Below are 22,840 nucleotides of genomic sequence, written 5' to 3' on the forward strand. Positions count from 1 at the left end.
TAGCTAGAAAACAACTGGGAACTGGCACAGATGAATTACTTTCACTGGCAGACTTTGCTACCTAGGGCTAGTTGCTTCATTTTCAGTGGGCTCTATTTAGCTGTACGTCATTTAGTTCCAAGGTGATACCTCCCTTGGTGCTCAGAGAGAAATTTGACTAATGATAAAAAGGAGCCACAATTGGGGCACCTGGGTGGCTCAGTCGTTAAGCGTCTGCCTCCGGCTCAGGTCATGATCCCAGGGTCCTGGGATCGAGCCCCACATCGGGCTCCCTGCTCGCGGGAAGCCTGCTTCTCCCTCTCCCACTCCCCCTGCTTGTGTTCCTTCTCTCGCTGTGTCTCTCTCTGTCAAATAAATAAATAACATCTTTTTAAAAAAAAGGGAGCCACAATATTTAAGTATATCTTTGATCTAATTTAAATTGGCATTAATGGGAAGATACTGAATTATCTTCTAAAAGTTTTATGTTTATGCTAGAATCCTATGGCTCTCTAAATTAAAATTACTCTGCTGGAGGAAGACAGCAAAGCTGTATTTAAGGTGTCTCAAAATCATTTGCTTTGATCCAGTCCCAAATTATAAAAAAAATTTTTTTTCAAAGAGGTGTGTGTTGTTGCTTAAATTAGAACTCAACCAAGAGCAAGATTTTTTCACATTTTATACATCCGAGGCAATAGTCAAAATGTGGATAAGTGAAACCAGCTAAACTTTTTCTTTAAGTACCTGATTCCTTGGACATGTTTTTTCTAGATGTCTTTGTTAAGCATTTAAAAACCATTGAGATAGGACATAAAAAGATTTATAAATATCATTCTTTGAGCTATGCCGTTGATGTTAAAAACTTAGTTGTATGTTTATAATCAAAACATTCTCTATCCCTGTGTTTTAAGAATCTATTATGATCATTATTTTTTTTTGTCTCTGTATTTTCTTCAAATTTTCTTCTCTGTTTTAAAGTGTTTCTTGAATCTGGTTTCATACATAGGTCCATTATTTTATAAGACTTTTCATAAAATTAACAAATGTGTTTTTTCTTTTCAGAACTGCTAAAGTGGCTTCTGGCCAGGAAAAACATCTTCTCTTTGAGGTACAGCCTGGGTCTGATTCCTCTGCCTTTTGGAAAGTAGTTGTACGTGTGGTCTGTACCAAGGTGAGAATGATAGAGACTTCCAACTCCGAACTTAAATTCTTTTGGTGATTAGAGCCCCGTTTAATAGTGTGGTATAGTAGAAATTAATGTTAATAATTAGCAAATTATTTGCTAAAACATTTGTAAAGCTGAGGAAGACACAGTTTTGTTAGTGTTATTGCCCTCCAGGTTAACTGTTTGAATCTCATTGGTTATATAGTTGCCATATAGCAGAGATTTTTATAATAAAAGGAGGTGGTAGTGACCTCTTATCCTTCTACCTCTCTTTTCGTATTTTAGCTGGCTATGGAATCCTAAGGTGACACCCTACTTAGCTCTAAGCTGACTGCTTAAAAATTAAAGTTATCTTAGGAGATCATTTCTTTTAAGAAGAATAGTTTCATTCACTTAATAATTTAAAAATCCATTAGAAAGATTTGGGTATTTTTAGGTTTTGTGTTTTGTGTGGCTTTGGTTTGTTTTTGTTTTTAGAAATTTTTAGTTAGGGGCACCTGGATGGCTCAGTCGTTAAGCATCTGCCTTCAGCTCAGGTCATGGTCCAGGGTCATGGGATCGAGCCCCACATCGGGCTCCCTGCTCGGCGGGAAACCTGCTTCTCCCTCTCCCACTCCCCCTGCTTGTGTTCCCTCTCTTGTTGTGTCTCTCTCTGTCAAATAAATAAATAAAATCTTAAAAAAAAAAAAGAAAGAAATTTTTAGTTATAGAATGGATTTTTCATCATCAGTGCACTGCCTTTTATTTGGTTTTTAAATTTTAGATAATCGAATATATCAATTATGCCAAAAAATATAATGGCAGCTGTCATAGAGTATGAGTAAGACTCATCCACCAATGGGTAGATTAGATAGGTGGTTATTAACCTTTTTGAGGCCACAGACCTTTTGTTGAAAATGAAGGAATGAATTTTACTAGGCCTTCTCCTACCCCAACTCCTGCCCTACAACAAACAATAAAACCACCCATATGCATGTAACCAATAAATTAAGCATTCATGAATGCCCTGAATTCCATTCCTGATCAACCCATAAAGAACTACTGGGTAAGGATATTTTTTCTTTTGTGTCATGGACCCCGGGGGTTACACAAATAATATGCCATGTTTTCCCAGTGGGTTGATTGCCAGTACTATGCTTTAAGTGTAGAAGGATTGATTATGGATATTTGATCAAATTAGACGTTCTAATCAATTTAAGTAGTAAAAGAACTTTAAAGAGTTGAGAGAAGCAAAGACAGATAGTAATTCCAGACTTTGCTAAGTGCCTGAAGGTGAATGGCACTTATTGAAGTTTACAGTTGATTTAGAGAGAATACACAGCATAGTTTAATACAATTCAGCTGAGTCTATACACACTAAACATTTACTTAGTTGATTATTTTTAAAAGTCCAAATGTTAAAGAGCAATATAATAGCTGTCAAAGAAACATCATTAAAAATTTTTGCATTATGTGTCACAGAGGTAGCTAATGTGGTACTAGTGTGGGCAGCAATGTAACTTTATGCTGTATAATGTGTTACAAATCATAGTAACAGAACACACATTGAAATACTGACAACTTGATCCAACATCCTGTTTATTATTTATACTTTGATTTCTAGACTCAAAACTTGTATACCAACCACATATTTTTTCTATTTTCTGGTTTTTTGCTTGTTTTGTTATTGGGTTTATATTGTATTTATGTTAAATTCATTAGGGTTTTTTCTTTTTACAGTGTTATAAATACACATATTCTCAAAAGAACTCTGGGAATCTGCAACTTTTGACTTTGCAAAGGAATAAAGTAAAGAAGAAATGAAGAACTGAGCTAAAAACTTGTAAAATCCATTCAAATAGGCTCAGTATCTCCCATAACCCCATCAGCTGCGAATTTACACTGCACATAATGTTCAGGACTATTTGAAAGTCAACTTCAAAGGACACAAGGGTGAATTTATAAGAACTCTAGTCACAAAGGTTTCTGAAAAACATACATTCTGATTCCTTTTCTTGCCTTCTCCACAGTAATTAGCTCTCTGATCTTGTCACTTTTACCTCTACCGGGTTTCACTTCCAGTTTATCCATAAGACAAATTCCATGCCCTCTAGGAGACTGTAACTATAGTTCAGGCTCTTCTTCTCATCCATATTACCTTAGATTCTGTGATTATTCATCATACCTCCAGACTCTTCTCTTAATTCTAAGATAACCTTTCTAAAGCACAACTCTCCTCAGATCACTTTCCTGCTAAAAACTCAACAGTTCTTCATTGGCTACAAAATAGTCCCAGTTCATTAACCTGGCATTCAAGGTCCTCTACAATCTACCAATCTTAGACTATCTTTTCTGTTTTATTTACCACTATCACCTTTTGCACTCCAGTCTTGCCAGGCTTAACTAATTGAAGACTGTAGAGCTGTTACTTTCCCACCTTGGTGCCTCTGCTCATTGAGTTTCTTCAGGTAGAATGTCCATTCCTCTGTCATTTAAATTGCCATCAGTTACAAGTCAGAAAACTCCTGTTACACTACTTTAAAGAAAAACCCTATGTATTTTCTCACTTATTAAGAAACCCTGATACAAAGCAGCTCCTAGATTGGTTCATTCAAAGACCTAGCAGACCCCTCTTCTCAATTCATTGGATCACTATTAGCTCATGTCCTCTTCTTATACACTGACCATGGGCCTGCGTGCAATTACCATGATTGGTTTAGGTTAGACTAACCAGGACTGACTCGAGTCATTTCAGGGAGTGGTAGACACCGAAACAAAATTAGGGCTCTGCTGGTAATGAAAGGTGGGAATGGCGTGTGGGTAATCAGCTAATAGTTTCTGCCACATCTTTTTTTTTTTTAATTAACATATAATGTATTATTTGTTTCAGGGGTACAGGTCTGTGATTCATCAGTCTTACACAATTCACAGCGCTCACCATAGTGCATACCCTCCCCAGTGTCCCATCACCCAGCCACCCCATCCCTCCCACCACCCCTCCACTCCAGCAACCCTCGGTTTGTTGCCTGAGATTAAGAGTCTCTTATGGTTTGTCTCCCTCTCTGGTTTCATCTTGTTTCATTTTTCCCCCCCTTCCCCTATAAGCCTCTGTCTTGTTTCTCAAATTTCTCGTATCAGTGAGATCCTATGATAATTATCTTTCTCTGATTGACTTATTTCACTTAGCATAATACCCTCTAGTTCCATCCACATCGTTGCAAATTCTGCCACATCTTTTTATTTCTGCATTAAACTATTTCTCCATTAAACTTGATGTCTCTTTAAAGATCCAACTCAGGGCGCCTGGGTGGCTCAGTTGGTTAAGCGACTGCCTTCGGCTCAGGTCATGATCCTGGAGTCTCCGGATCGAGTCCCGCATCGGGCTCCCTGCTCAGCAGGGAGTCTGCTTCTCCCTCTGACCCTCCCCCCTCTCATGTGCTCTCTCTCGCTCTCTCATTCTCTCTCTCAAATAAATAAATAAAATCTTTAACAAAAATAAATAAATAAATAAAGATCCAACTCAAATACCATCTCATCCATAAAATCTTCCTTAATGGAAATTATCTTGCCTCTTCTAAACTCCAGTAGCATTTTATTTATACTTCATAACTAAATTCTACATTAAGAATAAAATTATTTAGGTTCTAAGCTCCCTTAGTAGATAGTAAGCTCCTGAGGGCAGAAACTCTATCTAGATTCATCCTTGTATCTCTTACGGCCTATACTGCTTTGCACCTGGTAGGAACTCGATATATGTTGAGTGAACAAAAATCTGTAGAAGAAATACTCTCATTTTTTTTTTTTAAGATTTTATTTATTTATTTGACAGAGACACAGCGAGAGAGGGAACACAAGCAGGGGGAGTGGGAGAGGGAAAAGCAGGCTCCCCGCTGAGCAGGGAGCCCGATGTGGGGCTCAATCCCAGGACCTTGGGATCATGACCTGAGCCGGAGGCAGACGCTTAACGACTGAGCCACCCAGGAGCCCTGAAATACTCTCATTTTAAATGACTGGGATAGGTTGAAGTTTTCCTTGTTGATTGATACAGTATAATAGCTAAATTATATTCTCTCTCCCTCTTTACCTCATAAAGTACTCAGCTCATATCGAAGAGGCTATTATAAATTGTAGAGAGCTGTGGGAATATGAATATCAGGTTTCTGATCCCTTGGCATTCTGTTGCTCCTCTTTGGCAAACATAGAATTAATGTTTAAGATGTTAATTTACTATTAGTCAAATTCTTTTCACCTCAGTATCTCTAACCATTACATCTGTATGTGACTAAATATCTTCCCTAAGATTCTAAATAGAAAGGCACAAGTATTAAAGACATAGGGATGCCTGGTGGCTCTGTCAGTTAAGCAGCTGACTTTTGATTTCGGTTCAAGTTATGATCTCAGGGGTCATGGGATCAAGACCTGCATTGGGCTCTGCGTTGACAGAGTCTGCTTGAGATTCTCTCTCTCCCTCAGTAGGCAATCAAGAGTTCTCATTTGTGTAATTTTTCTTTATTTTAGATCTAAAGAAATGTTTTATTTGCATTCCATAGGTTCTTATTGAAAGAATCTATGAGAAGTCAGTGTTAACATTAGAAAAAAAAAATTGAAATCCTATGTGAAAAACTGATTGAGAGGAAATTTCATATTTCTTAATCCTAAGCACCTAAACAATTGTACTATAACCTTCTGTATTTACAAAAAGAACTTAGCTTGACTGTCATCTGCTATCATGATTATCCTCAAACAATGTTTAATTCATTATAAAAAATAACCTAAATGATGTTTAAATTAAATATTTTGTGGGAATAATATTAGAAAAATTAATGGGTTAATTAAAATTATGGACTAAGATGGCTATTAAGAAACTTCATAAATTGTATTATTTTCATCCATCTTGTTACTTAGACCAAAACCTTGGCGCCAGCCATCCTTGTCTTCTCTTTTTCTCTCCTATCCCACAGTCAATCCATAAGTGAATCGTGACAGGTTTCTCCTCAAAATATATTCAGAACCTGGCCAATTTTCACCATCTCACTACTACCACCCAATTCTTAGTGACCATCATCTCTCACAAGGCTTATGCTAATAATCCCCTAACTGATCTCCCTGCTTACGCTCTTGCCCCCATTATTCTGTCTAGTCTCAGCACAACAACCAGTCTGTTCCACTTATAATCTGAGATGAAATCAAATCATATTAGTCCTTGGCTCAAAACTTTCCAGTGACTTCCCATGCACTTGTAATAAAAGCCAAAGTTATTACTATGATTAGCGAAGTCCTATACATTCTGTCTGCACCTCATCCCCCTAACCTTATCTTCTACTACTCTCATTCCCTCTCTCATTTAGTCCAACCCCCCTGCGCTCCTTGCTGGACTCCTTGTGCTCCTCACCAGGTGCGCTTCTGCCTAACAAGCCTTCACACTTCCTATTCTTCCAACCCGGAATGATCTCTCCCCCAGATATCTAAATGACCCATTCCTGCTCCTTTTCCAGAAAGTTCTTAAATATCACCTTCTCTGTGACGCCTTCCCTACAACCCTTCAATATATCCTCTTCTCTGGTTAATCTTCTCCATAACACTTATTTCCATTTCACCTAATCTATGTTTTGTCTCTCCTACCCATAGTGTAACCTCCGTGAGGGCAGAGATTTTCATTTTATACACAGTCGGTCACCAGTGCCTAGAGCGGTGCACGCAATACATAGTTACATGCATAATATCCATATACTGGGTACTCAGTAAATATTTGTTGCATGAATCCTATGATTATAGTAGCTTAGTTTGATAAACCTTGCTATTAAATACCAAGTTTATAGGAATTATTCCCATATTTCTTCCAAACTGTGCAGTTCCAAAGGAAGATTGGTCTAGTTTCCTCAGCTCTGAAAGTCTGTTGTATAAGCCTCTATAAATCCGTATCACCTTTAATTCTATATATTTGTCTTCTTTCTCACATATAGTCTTTTATTACAAAGAATCTTACATATATGCATCTCCATATAGATTTTACCTTCCCAAAATGTAATCAGTTTTAGGGATTGTTCCGCCATCTTCACAGTATGGAATCTGATTCATACTTGATTCTTAGTTTTTTCTCACTGCCTTCTCAAATAATAAACAGTTAATAAACATTAGTTACAACTATTATTATTTTCATTCCAAATCGAAATGTTGATATAATTTTTTTAATGCATAACCTATCTACTTCACCTTCCCATGTGCCCAGTTCCATCAACACATTTCAAAACCTACTTTGTGCACAATTTTAAGGCCTTCTCTCCCTCTTCCTCATTCATTTCTTTGTAAATGTTTTCTGATTTTGTTTGTTCTGTTAACTTTGATATGTATTTAGTAGATTTCATTGCTTCTTTTCCCACAGTCTTCCATACCATCCCCTGTGCTAAAAAAAAGTCTTTCACATCACTAGTCTGTCACTGATTACTTCAGGTTCTTCCAAGAACAGTACCCTCTCAACCCTACTCACTTTGGTCACTTCAAAAGAAAATATATGCCCCAATCTAGGACTTCCTAAGTTTTATGAAAGCAATATTATCTCTCCTTACCTCTTACTTCACGCTTGCCCCAAATATCTCCTCACATTAAGAATGTAAGCTCCAGGGATGCCTGGGTGGCTCAGTTGGTTAAGCGTCTGCCTTTAGTTCAGGTCATGATCCTAGGGGCCTGGGATCAAGTCCTGCATTGGGCTCCTTGCTCAGCGGGGTGCCTGCTTCTCCCTCTCCCTCTGCCATTCCCCCAGCTTGTGGCTGTCTGGCTCTCTCTATCTCTCTGTCAAATAAATAGAATCTTAAAAAAAAAAAAAGAGTGTAAGCTCAAGTGAGGAGAGGTACAATCTGTAGGCCACTGGTTCCACTTCATAGTAAATGAATTTTTTGCCTAAAAAGGGGGGGAGGGCTTGCCAAAATGCAAAATAGCCTCCTGGGAAGAATTCAACCACTTTTTGTTAGGATTTACTTTAATGTAATTTTCTTGCTTTAGTTTGGAAATTTTGGTATAAAATAGAACTTAAGATATTCAAGAAAACAATCAGTTGTTTCAGTTATAGTAGAATGGCATGTGGGTATTGGATTCAAATAAATCTTTTAGTTAAATTCTTTAAGAAATTAAAAAGAATTGTCAATACTGATCTCTAAAATTCATTTTTTAGGTCTGGGAAAGTTGTCTGACCTCATCAACTCTAAACAGGGTGATGCCTAATCAACCCTACAGGGTTATTTTGAGTATCAAATGAGATAAATGTGTGCAAGTACTTTGAACTCCACTTCATTTGTTCAGACTCTTTCTCTCTTGTTAGGTAATTTGCAAACCTTGAAAACTTTTATTTGTTCCCCCTTTTTGGGAAAAATTGATCAGAGAATGGGGATGGGTGAAATAGGTGATGGAGATTAAGGAGGACACTTGTGATGGGTGTTGTATGTACTAAATCCTACGCCTGAAACATATTTCACTGTATCTTAACTGATTGGAATTTAAATAAAAACTTTAAAAAAAATGGCCAGAGAAATTATGAACTTTTTTTTTTTTGTATTTTTAGATTAACAAAAGTACTGGCATTGTAGAAGCATCACGGATCATGAATTTGTACCAGTTTATTCAGCTTTATAAAGACATCACAAGTCAAGCATCAGGAGTATTGGCCCAAAGCTCCACCTCTGAAGACCCTGATGAAAACTCATCATCTGTAACATCTTGTCAGGCTAGTCTTTGGATGGGAAGGTATATAATGCATAAGTACCATGTTTCTCTTGTTTTCTAATATACAAGCTACTGAAATCTCAGTAATACTTTTGCTGGTGCCCTTGTGATGTCTTAAATCACGTTACCTTTTATCTCAGTTGATATTGTATCCCAGATCAGCTTTTGGATTATTCTTCAGGACGTTGTTAGAGTGCTAAATTAAAGAAAAATTAAAGTGGCTCACACCAGCTAATGTTTCTCTCAACCCAGTTTCCATGAATGCACTGTCCACTCTACATGCTTGCATTTAATGACAAAGGATATTAATATCTCTCTTATAACAGGTATTTATTAGACAATCAGAGCCCTTCAGGGAATTAGGTCTAAAAATCTGGCAAAATCATTCCAGTTTTCCTTTAAAATATCTGACTAATTGGAGCATTAAAAATTGTAAATATTGGCTCTAGGACTTGGCAGTCTATTCAGGAATGAACAAGTAGTTGGTGCACATACTGCACATACCGAATTACCGGAAGGAAATGAAGTCAGCCACAGTTTTCTTTGATGGCACTTGTTTACTCAAGCCTAATATATTATTGTTCTATCTAAACTTTTCCTTCTCTCTAATGCTCTTGGCATGTGGAAGCTTCCACCTGTTGCCATTTGACAACCATGACCATAATTTACATTTGTAAATGCCTCATTGGAAAAAGTCTTACGTGGGTCCAGACATGTTGACATCCTGTCTTATTGTCATACTGAACGGACAGCAAAAATCTGTATTGATAGCATTTTTTACCTTAAAATTAAGAATATGCTTAGCAAGAATTTCTCTTTTATTGCTTGATTTATAGTTGCATTTTCTGGTCCATTCTTAACCAACTGGTTTCCAGTACTATACTGTAATAAATTTGTATCTCCATTTATCATTTTCTGTTTATCTTTATAGGATTGTTTGGTTTTCTAGGTTTGGGCTGTACAAGTGGTACTGAAATGCCAAGTGAGTTTTAGAGCATGATAGGCAGTGTTTAGGCTTTTCTTTTCTGTATTTTATAAAGTAAATCTTTCATAAACAATTGTCTGATTTTCTGCTTTTCTTCCTGTCCCTCTTCGGAATGGTAGTTTTTTCGTTGTTGTTGTTTTGTCTTGTTTAAGTATCTTGAAAGCTGAGAATAGGATTTACCAGGATGTTTAAACTCTGTGGTAGCAGATGAAATGAAAGTAATACTTTCTTCTTGTTTCAGTCATCTCAATGAAAGAGGTAAGGGTGTTATCCTTGGAAACTCAATGCCTGATTGGTAGGTTAGGGCTGCTTCTTGCCTTTGTATGTTTTTTGGTTTTTTGGTTTGGATACTCTAGTTCATAGAAAAACAGACTTTTCAAGTTGAAGGGGATTTTAAGAGATATTTATTTGGATTAGTCTTATATCTGATGTATATTTTTATTAGTGGTTTACATTTATTGAGTACTTATAGTGTATTAGGCATTTTGATAAGTGCTTTACATGTATAAACTCATTAAATCCTCACAACAACCCCATGGGGATACAATTACTGGTCCATTTCAGATAAACTGAGGTTTAGACAAATAAATGACATTGCTAGAAATTAGCCTAGCTGAGATTCACATTCAGAGCAGGCTGGCAATACAACCATGCCCCTAACCTCTGCATTATTACTCTCTTATGTGTAAAGATCTGTGGACTAGAATGCTTCTTAAACTTTGTATTCAGTGGTTTTGAGGAGGAGCTTGAGAGTCCATCAAGCTCCCACATGGTGTCACTGCTGCTAATCCACCAATAACACTTTGAGTAGTAAGACTCTTGCCACATTTCCAGCTTGTACTTGAACACCTGAACTTATGTGGGACTCACTGCCTCAGAGACACAAGCCTTTTCATACACAGATGGCTCTAATCACTGTGAAATTTTCCCTTTTGCATTATATTCCTCAGAATAGCCAAAATCTGATTCTCTTAAGTCAACATAGCACAGACTCTAGAACCAAATTGCCTGTGTTCAAATCCTGTCTCGACTGCTAACTGTGTGACTTTGGACAAGTTATTAAACTCTTTTTCCTCTGTTTCTTCATTTTTTTAAGAGAGGATGATAACAATAGTATCTGCTTCATAGGATTCTTAAGAGAGTTAAGTGAGTCGATGTATGTAAAATGCTTACAACAGTGCCTGCATGTAATAATATGTAAGAGTTCACCATCATTATTTTTAAGTTACTACTGTATTCTACTTATTTCAGTGGCAGTGCCCTCTGGATCCCACCAAACAAATCTGTTCTCTCTTCAGCCCTTCAAATATTTGAAAACATTAATCAAATTCTCACTGGTCCTCTGTTCTGCAGGATGAGCATCCCCAGTTCCTTTGGCCTTTGTTAACATGGGTCTCTTTTATATCCCCGAGGCTTTCCTGGAAAATCCTTTATCTGTCAATATATCTTTCAGGGTAGGGGGCATAGAACTGAATACTCCATTCTACAAGTGGTCTAACAAGGACAACTAGAGCAGAACCCTTTCTCCTTCCTTCTTCTAGTTACTGTACTGCTAGGAAGGTAGCAAAAAATCAAGTGAACCTTGTATAGTTTCCACTGGCTGCTTCTGTGTTTCCTGTTCTTTTACTTCTTTCCAGAGCAGTGCTCTTCTTCATAGCCCTCTAACCTTCAGAACATGTCCCTCTTTATGGATTCAGTTATAGTCTCTGCTACTGACACATAAGTCCAAATCCTTAGACATAAACCATAAGCTGCTCAAAAGCAGAGACCCCAGTTCATCTGGGTCTGGTGCAGAATGTAGCACCTAAGAGACCCTTAAACATTGAACTGAATATATCTAGAAAATGAGATGCATGTCCATCTAGGTTTTCATTCAGTTTCCCCACTTTGATTCAGTGGCTCCCTTCTTTTGCCCATTGGTTTAACCTATTACCACATCCTGACAATTTGTCTTTTGTAATGTCCCTTTACCAGGCCCTGATTATCTCCCAGGTGAATTGCTGAAGTAAGGATCTGATTGGTTTTGCTCCCTCTAGAATGTCCCATACTGCACTCCCAATTAGTCTTCCTAAAATATTATTTCAGTGGGGGTTCACTTTTCTTTTGATCAAACTCTGATTCTAGTTTGCCTATCAGAATAAGTTAACATCATATTTTGACATTCAAGGATCAGATTATCTCTGCTATATTTAAGCAGTCTTTTCTCTCAGTTTTCTCCCTGGAGCATCATGCGACCTTCTTGTTACACACACACTCCAGAGGTATTTTTTTTCCTACCTCCACAACTTCGTTTATTCACCTAGAATGTCCTCTGTCTGTCAAAGTTATGTCACTTTTCAACCTCATCTTTCCAACAAATTTGAAATACTCATTTGTTCCTTCTTAGCACTTACTACTTGCATATTTGACATTTGTTTATATTCTTTTTTATATTCAAATTGACAAATTTTAAAGTGGTATTTCAATGTCTTGTATATAGTAGTATAAGCACAGCAGGGAATAAAACCATGCCAGAGATATACCTCCTGCCTTCAAGAAGTTTATGGTCTGGTGGCTATACTTTGAAACATTTTGTGTTTGCATAATTATGAAAGTAATACATGCTTAATGAAGAAAACCTAAAAATTGTAGAATAGCATGAAGGATAAAAGCAAATTAAAATCACTTTAAGAAACATTTATTGAGAACCTAAGACAAACTGCCTGTATTCAAAGAACTTAGAGTTTGTAGGTAGACCAACCAATTAGCAGCCAATTAAAATGCAATATTTAAGTCCTTTAATTGAGGCAAATGTTGGTTTTGAGAGCAGAGAGAAGATATTTTGAGCTGAGTTACTGAGGTTAGGGTTTACCAGACTCATAAGGATATTCCAGGAAAGGAAAACACCACATGCAAAGGCACTTGATTCACTCAGGGGCACTCTACACTGAGGCTGGAGTAGAAGGTTCAGCATCTCTTCCCAAGGTGAAAGAGCTCCTTAAGGACAGAGAAAGACAGGAAGCAAACTTCCTACCTTTTGTATTTCCTGTAGCACCTGATTATTAAGACTAAGTTATTCTTTCATTTGTATGCCCATTATCAGCATCAGCATGGTACAGTCCAAGGGCAAGGTCCATATTTTAGAGAGTTTTGTATCCTGCATGGCAAGTAAATCTTCTAACAGTTGAATTCATTTATATAAATGTGATATGATTAAAATCGGCTATTATTTTCAGAAAGATCTGAATATTTCCAGTTTTTGTTTGTATATTCTTTTTAATCTTCACAGTATTTATCTACTATCCAGTTTTTCTTTATGGAATTTGTCCCTCTGTGTACTTCTTCCTTGAATATATTTGTTATCCCTAAGATATAGTCTGATTTTGCATGCAAGTCATGTTTTGCTTTATACTGAGGGTATATAGATGTTTGATAATGCTTTCTAAGGCAATGGAGACAAAGTTTAAAGCATAATGACAACAGAGAATATTTATGTTCCAGCTCAGTTTTCACATTGCAGGGTGAAGCAGCTGACTGATGAGGAGGAGTGTTGTATCTGTATGGATGGTCGAGCTGACCTCATCCTGCCTTGTGCTCACAGCTTTTGTCAGAAATGCATTGATAAATGGTAAGTTATCTGCTACCCTCATGGGACAGGCAAAGGTCAAATGGGAAAGTGTATATGAATAAACTCCAAAAAATACAAAAATATTGTAGTTAAGTATAAGAAATTTTGTTCTTTAGTACTCTGAATTGTACGACATGCTTCCTCCTCTGGTTAAAAATATTTTTATATTTAAAGTTTATAAAATGTGGCAATGTGTCTTAGTTTTGGCAGTTTACTTTTTTGTGCCTGACTTGAGTCTAGAATCACAAGCTTCCCTTTTTCTTCATTTTTCTCCTTATTTCTATATTTTTCTTCTATATGACTAAAAGGAATAATATGAATCCTTGAATATTGATTATTGGACCTGGAGGGAACTTTAGAGATCAGCTAGTCAAGTTCATTATTTTACAAAATAAGAATGAAGCATTTAGGTGAATTTATAATTAACATACAATAAACTACATATATTTAAAGCACAATTTGATATGTTTTGACACATGTACATACCCATAAAAAAATTACAATCCAGATAATGAACAAATTCATCACCCCAAAAGTTACTTTGTGCCCCACTGTAAAGTCTCCTTTCCAACCCTTCCAGTCCCCAGATAACGACTAATCTGCTTTCAGTCACTATAAAATAATTTGGATTTTCTAGAATTTTTATAAATGAAATCATACAGCATGTGCTCTTTTTTTCATTCAGTATAATTATTTTGAGATGTATCCATATTGTAGCATGTTATCAGTAGTTCCCCTTTTTTTAAATATTTTATTTATTTATTTTTAGAGAGAGATAGAGAGCATGAGCGGGAGGAGGGGCAGAGGCAGAGGAAGAGGGAGAAGGAGAGAATCCTGATCCCACGACCCTGAGATCATGACCCAAGCCAAAATCAAAAGTTGGATGCTCAGCCAACTAAGCCACCCAGGTGCCCCACAGTAGTTCCCTTTTTTGTTGTTGAGTAGTATTCATTGTATGATATACCACAGTTTATTTATCTAGTCACCTGTTATGGACATTGGGTTGTTTCCAATTTTTGGCTATTACAAATGAAACTGCTATATAGATTTGTGGACTGGTCTTTTTATGGACATATATTTTGTTTTTTTCTTAAATACCTAGAAATAGAATATCTAAATCATATGGTGGGTATATGTTTAACTTTTTAAGAAACTGCCAACTGTTTTCCAAAGTGGTTTACCATTTTGCACTCCCACCAGCAGTGTATGAGAGTTCTAATTGCTCCACAATCTAGCCAATACTTAGTAGTGTCAGTCTTTTTTTTTTTTTTTTAATTTTAATTACAATTCCGGTGTAGTTAGCAGGCGTGTTAGTTTCGGATGCAAAATATAGCAATTCAACAGTTTCATATACTACTCGGTGCTTATCAAGATAAGTTACTCTTAATCCCCTTCACCGGTTTCACCCATCCCCCCACCCACCTCTTCTCTGGTAAGTATGGTCAGTCCTTTTAATTTTAGCCATTCTAATAGATGTGTAGTGGTATCTCATTGTATTTATAGTTTGTATTTCCCTACTGACTGATGATGTTGAGCATCTTCTTATATGCTAAATCTGTATGTCTTCTTTGGTGAAGTGTCCATTCACATCTTTTGCCCATTTCTTTATTGGGTTGTTTTCATATTAAGTTTTCGAATTCTTTCTGTGTTATGAATACATGTCCTTTATCAGATATTTGACTGGCAGATATATTCTCCCACTTTGTGATGTGTCTTTCCATTCTCTTAAGAATGTCTTTGAAAGAGTAGAAGTTTTTAATTTTGATGAGGTCCAGTTTATCAGTTTGTGATTTATGCATAGTGATTTATCTAAGAAATCTGTCTAACCCAAGGTCACAAGGATTTTCTTCTATTCTTTGGGAAGTTTGATAGTTTTAGGTTTTACATTTAGGTCTATGATCCATTTTGAGTTAATTTTTTGTATATAGCATGAGGTACCAATTAAAATTCTTTTTTTGCCTATGGCTACCCGGTTGCTCCAGCACATTTTGTTGGAAAGACTATCTTTTCTTCACTAAATTGCCCCTTCACCTTTATTGGAAATCAGTTGTTGAAATACACGTAGGTCTGTTTCTGGACTCTGTTCTGTTCCATTGATCTGTTTATTTCATACCAATACCACACTACCTTGATTAATGTAGCTTTCTGAGTCTGAGTCTTAAAATCAGGGAGTGTTAGTTCTCAAACTTTGTTTTTGGCAAAGTTGTTTTTGGCTATTCTAATTCTTTTGCATTTCAAAGTGAGTTTTAGAATCAGTTTGTCAATTTCCACAAAAAAAGCTGTAAGGATTTTGGTTGGAATTGCATTAAGTAAATAGATCAATTTGGAGAGTGTTGACTTCTTAACAATAATTGGGTCTTCCAGTTCACAAACACAGTATACATCTCCATTTATTTAGGCCTTCTTGCATTTCTCTCGTCACTGTTCGTAGTTTTCAGTATTGCATATCTTTGACAGATTTATCCCTAATTATTTTGAATTTTATACTATTTTAAATATATTTATTTCAATTTCTGATCATTTGTTGCTAGTATATAGAAAGACATTAGACTTTTGTGTATCAATCTTGTATTCTACAAACTTTTACTAAACCCATTTACTAGTTCTGACAGCTTTTTTGTAGATTCCATAGGACCTTCTTGAATGTCTGAACATCCTTTTTCAAAGATATTTTTTCTGGATATAGAATTCTAGACTGATACTAGTTTTTCTTTCAGTGCTTTAATGATGTTGCTCCACCCTCATTTTTCTTGCCTTGTTTCCCATGAGAAATACGCTATCACGTTTATCTTTTTTCCTCTGTAGGTAATGTTGTCCTTTTTTTTTCTTTTTAAGATTTTATTTGTTAGAGAGAGAGAGAGAAATCATGGGGCTGAGGGGGGAGGGAGAGGGACAAGCAGACTCCTTGCTGAGCACAGAGCCCAACTTAGGGCTCAGTCCCAGGACCCTGAGATCATGACCTGAGCTGAAACCGAGTCGGAGGCTTAACCGATTGAGCCACCCAGGCACCTCCGGTAATGTTGCCTTTTTTCCTCTGGCTGCTTTTAAGGGGTTTTTCTTTATCATTGATTTTGAGCAGTTTAATTATATGCCTTCCAGTAGTTTTCTTCATGTTCCTTGTGTGTAGGCTTCATTGAGCTCCTTGGATTTGTAGGTTTATTGTACCATCAATTTTGAAAAATTTTCAGCCATTATTTTCTTAAATATTTTTTTCTGTCCTCTCCCTTCTTCTGGGATTCAACTTACACATATATTAGACCACTTCAAGTTGTCCCACAGCTTATTGTTGCTATTTTACTTTTTGAAATCATCTTCTCTGTATTTCATTTTGGATAGTTAAAATTGCTATGTCTTTTCAAATTCACCAGTCTTTTTTTCTGCAATGTCTAACTTGTTATTCATCCCATCCAATTTATTTTTTACTTCAGACATTATAGTTTTCATGTCAAGAAGTTTGATTTGAGTTTTTTTTTTTTGTTTTGTTTTTTTTTAAGATTTTATTTATTCATTTGACAGAGAGAGACACAATGAGAGAGGGAACACAAGCAGGGGGAGTGGGAGAGGGAGAAGCAGGCCTCCCGCAGAGCAGGGAGCCCGATGCGGGGCTCAATCCCAGGACCCTGGGATGATGACCTGAGCCGAAGGCAGATGCCCAACAGACCGAGCCACCCAGGCGCCCCTGATTTGAGTTTTTAAAACATCTTCCATGTCTCTACTTCATCTGTTTGGTCTTTCCTCTAGTTTTTAATACATAGAATACAGTTATAATAACCATTAACTTTCTTGCCTGCTAGTTCTAACATCTGTGTCCGCTCTGGATTGGTTTTGATTTTTTTTCCTCTTTATTTGGGGTTGTATTTTTCTGTTTCTTTTTATGCCTGGTAGTTCTTGACTGGGTGCCAGACATTGTGAATTTTACCTTTTTGGGTACTAGATATTTTTGTATTCCTATAAATATCCTTGAGCTTTGTTCTGGAATATAGTTACTTGGAAACAGTTTGATCCTTTTGGGTCTTGCTTTTATGATTTGTTAGGCAGGACCAGAGCAGTGTTTAGTTGAGAGCTAATTATGCCCCACTAATGAGGCAGGACGCTTCAGAGTACTCTGCTCAACGCTCCAGGAGTTATGAGGCTTTCCAGTCTGTCTGGTGAGAGCAGGCAATATCCCAAACCCTGTGTGAGTTTTGGGTACTGTACCTTCAAATCCTCTTGGGTGATTCCTGAGCCTCAAGTAGTTTCCTCACATGCGAATATACTCTAGGGGGACCTTCAGTAGACTCCAGAATTCTCCCTTTGTGCAGCTTTCTGCACTTAAGTACTTCAGTACTCTGCCCTGTGAACTCTAGCTGTCTTAGCCTCCTGAGAGTCTCAGCTGTGTCTCTTCAACTCAGAGAGTCTGTCAGGCCCCATCTGAGCTTCTCCTGCTTGCTCCACAGCCTAAAATCTCTCAAGGCAATAAGCTGGCGATTTATAGGGCTCAGCTTCTTTGCTTCTCATCCTCAGGGATGATTGTCCTGTGTTGTCGATGATGTCCAGTGTTGAAAGCCTTGTTTCATGTATATTTCCAGTGTTTTAATTAAGTGGGAAGATAAATCTGGTCCCTACTGGCCAGAAGTTGACTCTTAAAATTGTGACTTTTGTGCACAGAAGAGAACATATAATTATCTTAATAAAATATCTCTGAGGAACCAGAAATGAATCTGAATAATATATGCCAGCTCTAGCTTTCACATTTAGTTTTTGGAACAGATTTCTAAATTTTTGTACAAAAGCCAAAGAGTAATTGATACAATTTAATTACTTTAGTCTCAGATTTCACTGAGAAATGAAGAGAAAAACATTTTCCCTGCATGACATGTTTCTGGATCAAATATGGTGTTTTTGAAATTTCCAAAATAATATTTGTCGAGACAAAAAAAAAAATCCCTTCGGAAAACATAATCTCATTCAAGTGATCATATATAAGTTCTTTCCCTATCAGAAAAATTATTCTGCATGTAAGGTTCATCTTCTATTTTAAACCTTGAAAGCTTCCATTCCCTTGTTTGTAGCTGCAAAAGATAGGGGAAAACTTAAATGTCCTCTGCAGGAGACTAATTAAATGAATTATGGCCTATCCATACAGTGTTATGTTTAAAAAGAACCGATAGCTCTAACATGTACTGCTACAAATGGCCTATAAGATATATTGGCAAGTAAAAAAAAGCAGTAATATATATATACACACACAAGTCTAATCATGCTTAGTCTATTTCTAGAAGAATATGTAAGAAACTACTAACAGTAGTTGCCCAAGGGGTAAGAATTAAAGATTGGGGTGGAAAGAAGAGATTTATTTTTCACTGTATACTTTTATTGCTGTTTACTTTTTTTAAACCATGTACATGTATTACTTTTCAAACACACCTATTTTTTTAAAAGAAGAAAAAGAAAACAAATTGTTCTTTATTTGACTTCTCTGATAGGAGTGATCGACACAGGAATTGCCCTATTTGTCGCCTACAGATGACTGGAGCAAATGAATCTTGGGTGGTGTCAGATGCACCCACTGAAGATGATATGGCTAACTATATTCTTAACATGGCCGATGAGGCAGGCCAGCCCCATAGGCCATGACCTTGGAGTGAAGGTCTTCTGTTGCTATTATGAGCTACAAACATTTTGGTCACGGGAGAAGAATGCAGGGATATTGTTGCACAGACACAGACATCAATTTTCCCTACCCTCTTATTTTCGCTATTCTGACAGTTTGTTCCATTTCTTTTGATAGACTTTCCATGTCTTCCATTTATAGTAAACTAAAATTTGCTACTGTTTTAGACCATATTTTTCTATTATTTATCTGTTCTAATATATATTAGAACTAATTGCTCTTGAATTCTTTGCTGAGGTAACAGCAATACTTCCAGAGGCTTCTGAAACACTGTTTTTTCAGGGCAGGAGTATTCTGGAATCTATTTAGTTAGGTTTAAAATAAACCTTGAATGTCAAAAAATTGTAGCCATCTGAGAGAAAATTTGAAGTGACTGAAAATGTAGAATACATCAAAGTGCATGTTACTACTTAAATTAGTCTTTCTGCTGGAATCTAAGGAGTGTGTATGCCCCCTTGTGGTTAATTATTGCTCCTTTAATAATTTTTACTTGAAATGATCCACAGTTATTTCATAACTTTAGCAGTGTGTTTTGGAACTACATGTTTTTTACTCAAGTCTTTTTTTTTTTTTTATGCTGTATAATTTGGGTGAGGACTATAAAGCTGGGCATGATTTTGCCTTGTAAATGGATTTCTGCTGGGGAATCTTGGCTGTTCTGGAAATGCTTTCCCACAGCTAGGAAACTGTTCTAAGTAGCTTTTGATAATGCTCATGCATCTTGGAGTTTCAGAAGGAAATTTTTCTTCATCACAGATCCTGAATTTTACATTTTCAAATTATGATAAATCATTGAATATTGGTTCATGGTGCTTTTATTTTCTTAACTTGAAGGCATCTTTCTGAGGTCTCCAAGTCTTCAAATTTCTAATATTATTAAGAGAGAAAATAGGGTATAGTCTTTTAAACATATGTACAATAAACACCTCTGAAAATTAGGAGATAATTTGGCTTTCTGCTGTTTCACTGTACTTCCTTTGAAATACTGAGAGAGTATAGTCATAATGGAATTATGATTTTCAGTGATACTTCATTTTTTAAAAATTTTGCTTATAAGGTAAAATTTTTGTTTTATGTTAAGCATTAACATTTTAGCATATAATAAAACTAGAACCTGATGTCTCCTTTAAAAGGTATGTTAATATTCCATGTAACTTTTCTGACTTTTTATTGGTAGGTTGCAGATATTACTATTTTCCAAAATACCAAAGTATACAGTTTAAGTTGCTGCTTATTGATGGCAGAATTTTTGGATACTAGGATTTTAATAGGCATGCAAATTAAATAATTCATTTCTATAAAAAATGTCTGACCAAAGGTAGCTTGATTTTACCCAAAAAATATTGATAACTAATTGGTTGACATTTCTGATGGGGACAGCTCAGTACCAAATAGCTAAACACTCACTATGGATGTTTATACAGGCAGGGTACCAGGGGCTCTATCATATCAACCTGGCAATGCACTTGATGGTTTGTGTGACCTTAAAAAAGTCCCTTCTGCTGCTTTGTAGGTTCTTTTAGAAACTGAGATTTCATCTGTGGTGTTTTCATATTTTATTTCAGCAGTAGAACCTTTTTTTTTTTTTTTTCAGGTAAAATCTTATTCAGAAGCCCTGCACACACATGCTATACCCCTCCCCACACACACACACACACTACCCCTCTATATGAGTCATGTTTTATTAATATAAATTTCCTTATGTAAACTTTATATACCATAATAAATATTATAAAGTCAGCCAATAAAAACATGTATAAATGCATTGGCGATATCCAGGATATTGAAATTTAGTGAGTAATATAGTTGTATGATGGGAGTTGTTTTTTAAATTAATTTTTTTTCAAAAAAATTTTTTTAATTCAAGTCAGATTTGCAGAACCTTGACTCTCCTCCATGAAGTCTTAGTATTCCATGGGACATATTTTGAAAACCTTGGGATAGATGATCTCTGAGATCTTTTTCCAGCTCTAAGATTCTAAATTGTCCTTTTGGATTAGACTTGCTGAGTCTAACTCATTGCCTAATTGAAGAATGTTTCTGAAAATGAACAAAGTTGCTGTACATGTTTTTGGATCTTTCCAGGCATAGCCTATGATCTTATCCCCCGGAATCCTTCATCTTTCAAGGAATTATTTAACAGTAAGCCCAGAGAGACTCGATGTTGCCCAAACCTTTTTACTTTCCAATATGAGCTCCAGGATACTAACTGGTCTACTGTGAAATAGAAAGTGTTTTTATTAGTCTTATTAAATAAATGAGCACAGTTTTTTGCCCACTCCATTAAACTGGGTGATAATTCTTTAGATGTGAATGTTACATAGGTTCTACTATTATAACTAATCATAAAAGTTGTAAATTTGTTTAATGGATGAAATGTACACTTTCTGTATTCTGTACAGCTTTGTCTTTTCCAAATATGAAGTACTTAAATGTACTTACTAAGATAGGAAATATGTGTGCCTTGTAGGATCTGTGAAATGTTTTCATGAAGTCTAAAGAATTTGTTTTATAAGTTCTGAAGTTTTCCCTATCCTAACTCAGTAACAAGAAGTTTACTCATACTGTAATGCTATAGAACTTTAGTTTGAGAAAATGTACTTGACTGGGTACTGAATTTAGAAGTTGAAAATAATAGTATCTGCTTTATTCTTAGGACAAACTGATATATTGTGCAATAAATAATCTTTAGCAAGTAAATTTTAGCTCACTGGAGAGACTTTTTTCTTACATAGTTTCACATTGTTATATACTAAATGTTTATATTCCTTAGAGAACTATTTTGTATTGTGCTCTGGGGAGTTGTGATGTTTGTGTGCTATGTTTTAAAATTCATTTCAAATTGGATTCAATTTCCTTATACCTGATATATATCTGGGTTATAAGGCTGCTTGAAAATATCTTTTGGTTCCGTGATTTTTAACATTGGAAAGTTGGATTCATTAAAAGGCAGTCTGAAGAATTTGCATTTTTAACTGTTTTTTTTCTTCATTAGAAAAAGTAAGACAAGCTTACTTTGTCTATCCAGGAATAAGAAAACTATTTGGAGATTAGGGAAATCAGCTGATCACCCACATTATGATGGGCAACATAATGACAATATGATATATATAATATATATACAATATAATATAAATCTATATATATATACAATATAATATAAATAGTTGACAACAGACTTTCATTTGTTCTCATGTCTTTTTACCCTGTTGGACAGTAAAAAATAACAGATAAAATACTCCACCCTATATTAGTTTTAAAGAGTAAAATCATTTCCAAAATTAAAGAATATAATTAGAGAAGCAAGGTAGAATCTTAGTGCTGAGAAGAGGAAAGCCACTTATAAAAAGGAATGGTAGTTTATAATTGAATTTGCTGATGTACATCATCTTGAAGAAGTACACATTTTGGTATCAAGAAACATAAAAGCCTCCTCAGAGATATATTTTGATAATCTTGCAGCTGTTTATAGCCTTACTCTCTGGCATCCTCGATCTTTCTGATAAAATACTTATTTAGTATTTTATCAGAAAGTATTTAGTATCTGATAAAATACTTAAAATTTCCAAGAAACTATGTTTTTCTGATTAGTGTTCCTTTCATTGCGGTTAGTTACACTTGTTCTTTATAACAGTCATAGTCAGGTATCGAGTGCTTAGGTATATTACCAACATATCACCTTCAGTCGTGTCTACAAACCCCAAAAAAGATGAATATTGTTTCACTCAGAAACAAGTAAAGAGGAAGCCAGAAGGA

The 22,840-nt window shown here is 35.9% G+C and overlaps 1 protein-coding gene across 2 annotated transcripts in view; it reads left to right on the plus strand.

Moving 5' to 3' along the window:
- The window catches only part of RNF141 (ring finger protein 141), a 36,236-nt gene extending 14,190 nt beyond the window's left edge, over positions 1-22,046 (plus strand). For both annotated transcript variants that reach the window (XM_036111153.2, XM_036111154.2), the window contains exons 3-6: positions 1,042-1,150; positions 8,679-8,860; positions 13,324-13,431; positions 18,897-22,046. In XM_036111153.2, coding sequence (XP_035967046.1) covers positions 1,042-1,150; positions 8,679-8,860; positions 13,324-13,431; positions 18,897-19,047 — 550 coding nt within the window. In that variant the 3' untranslated portion in view covers positions 19,048-22,046. The remainder of the gene's footprint in view (positions 1-1,041; positions 1,151-8,678; positions 8,861-13,323; positions 13,432-18,896) is intronic.
- Positions 22,047-22,840: the final 794 nt, after the last annotated feature.

Source organism: Halichoerus grypus, chromosome 11, assembly GCF_964656455.1.
Source record: "Halichoerus grypus chromosome 11, mHalGry1.hap1.1, whole genome shotgun sequence".
Lineage (NCBI taxonomy): Eukaryota > Metazoa > Chordata > Mammalia > Carnivora > Phocidae > Halichoerus > Halichoerus grypus.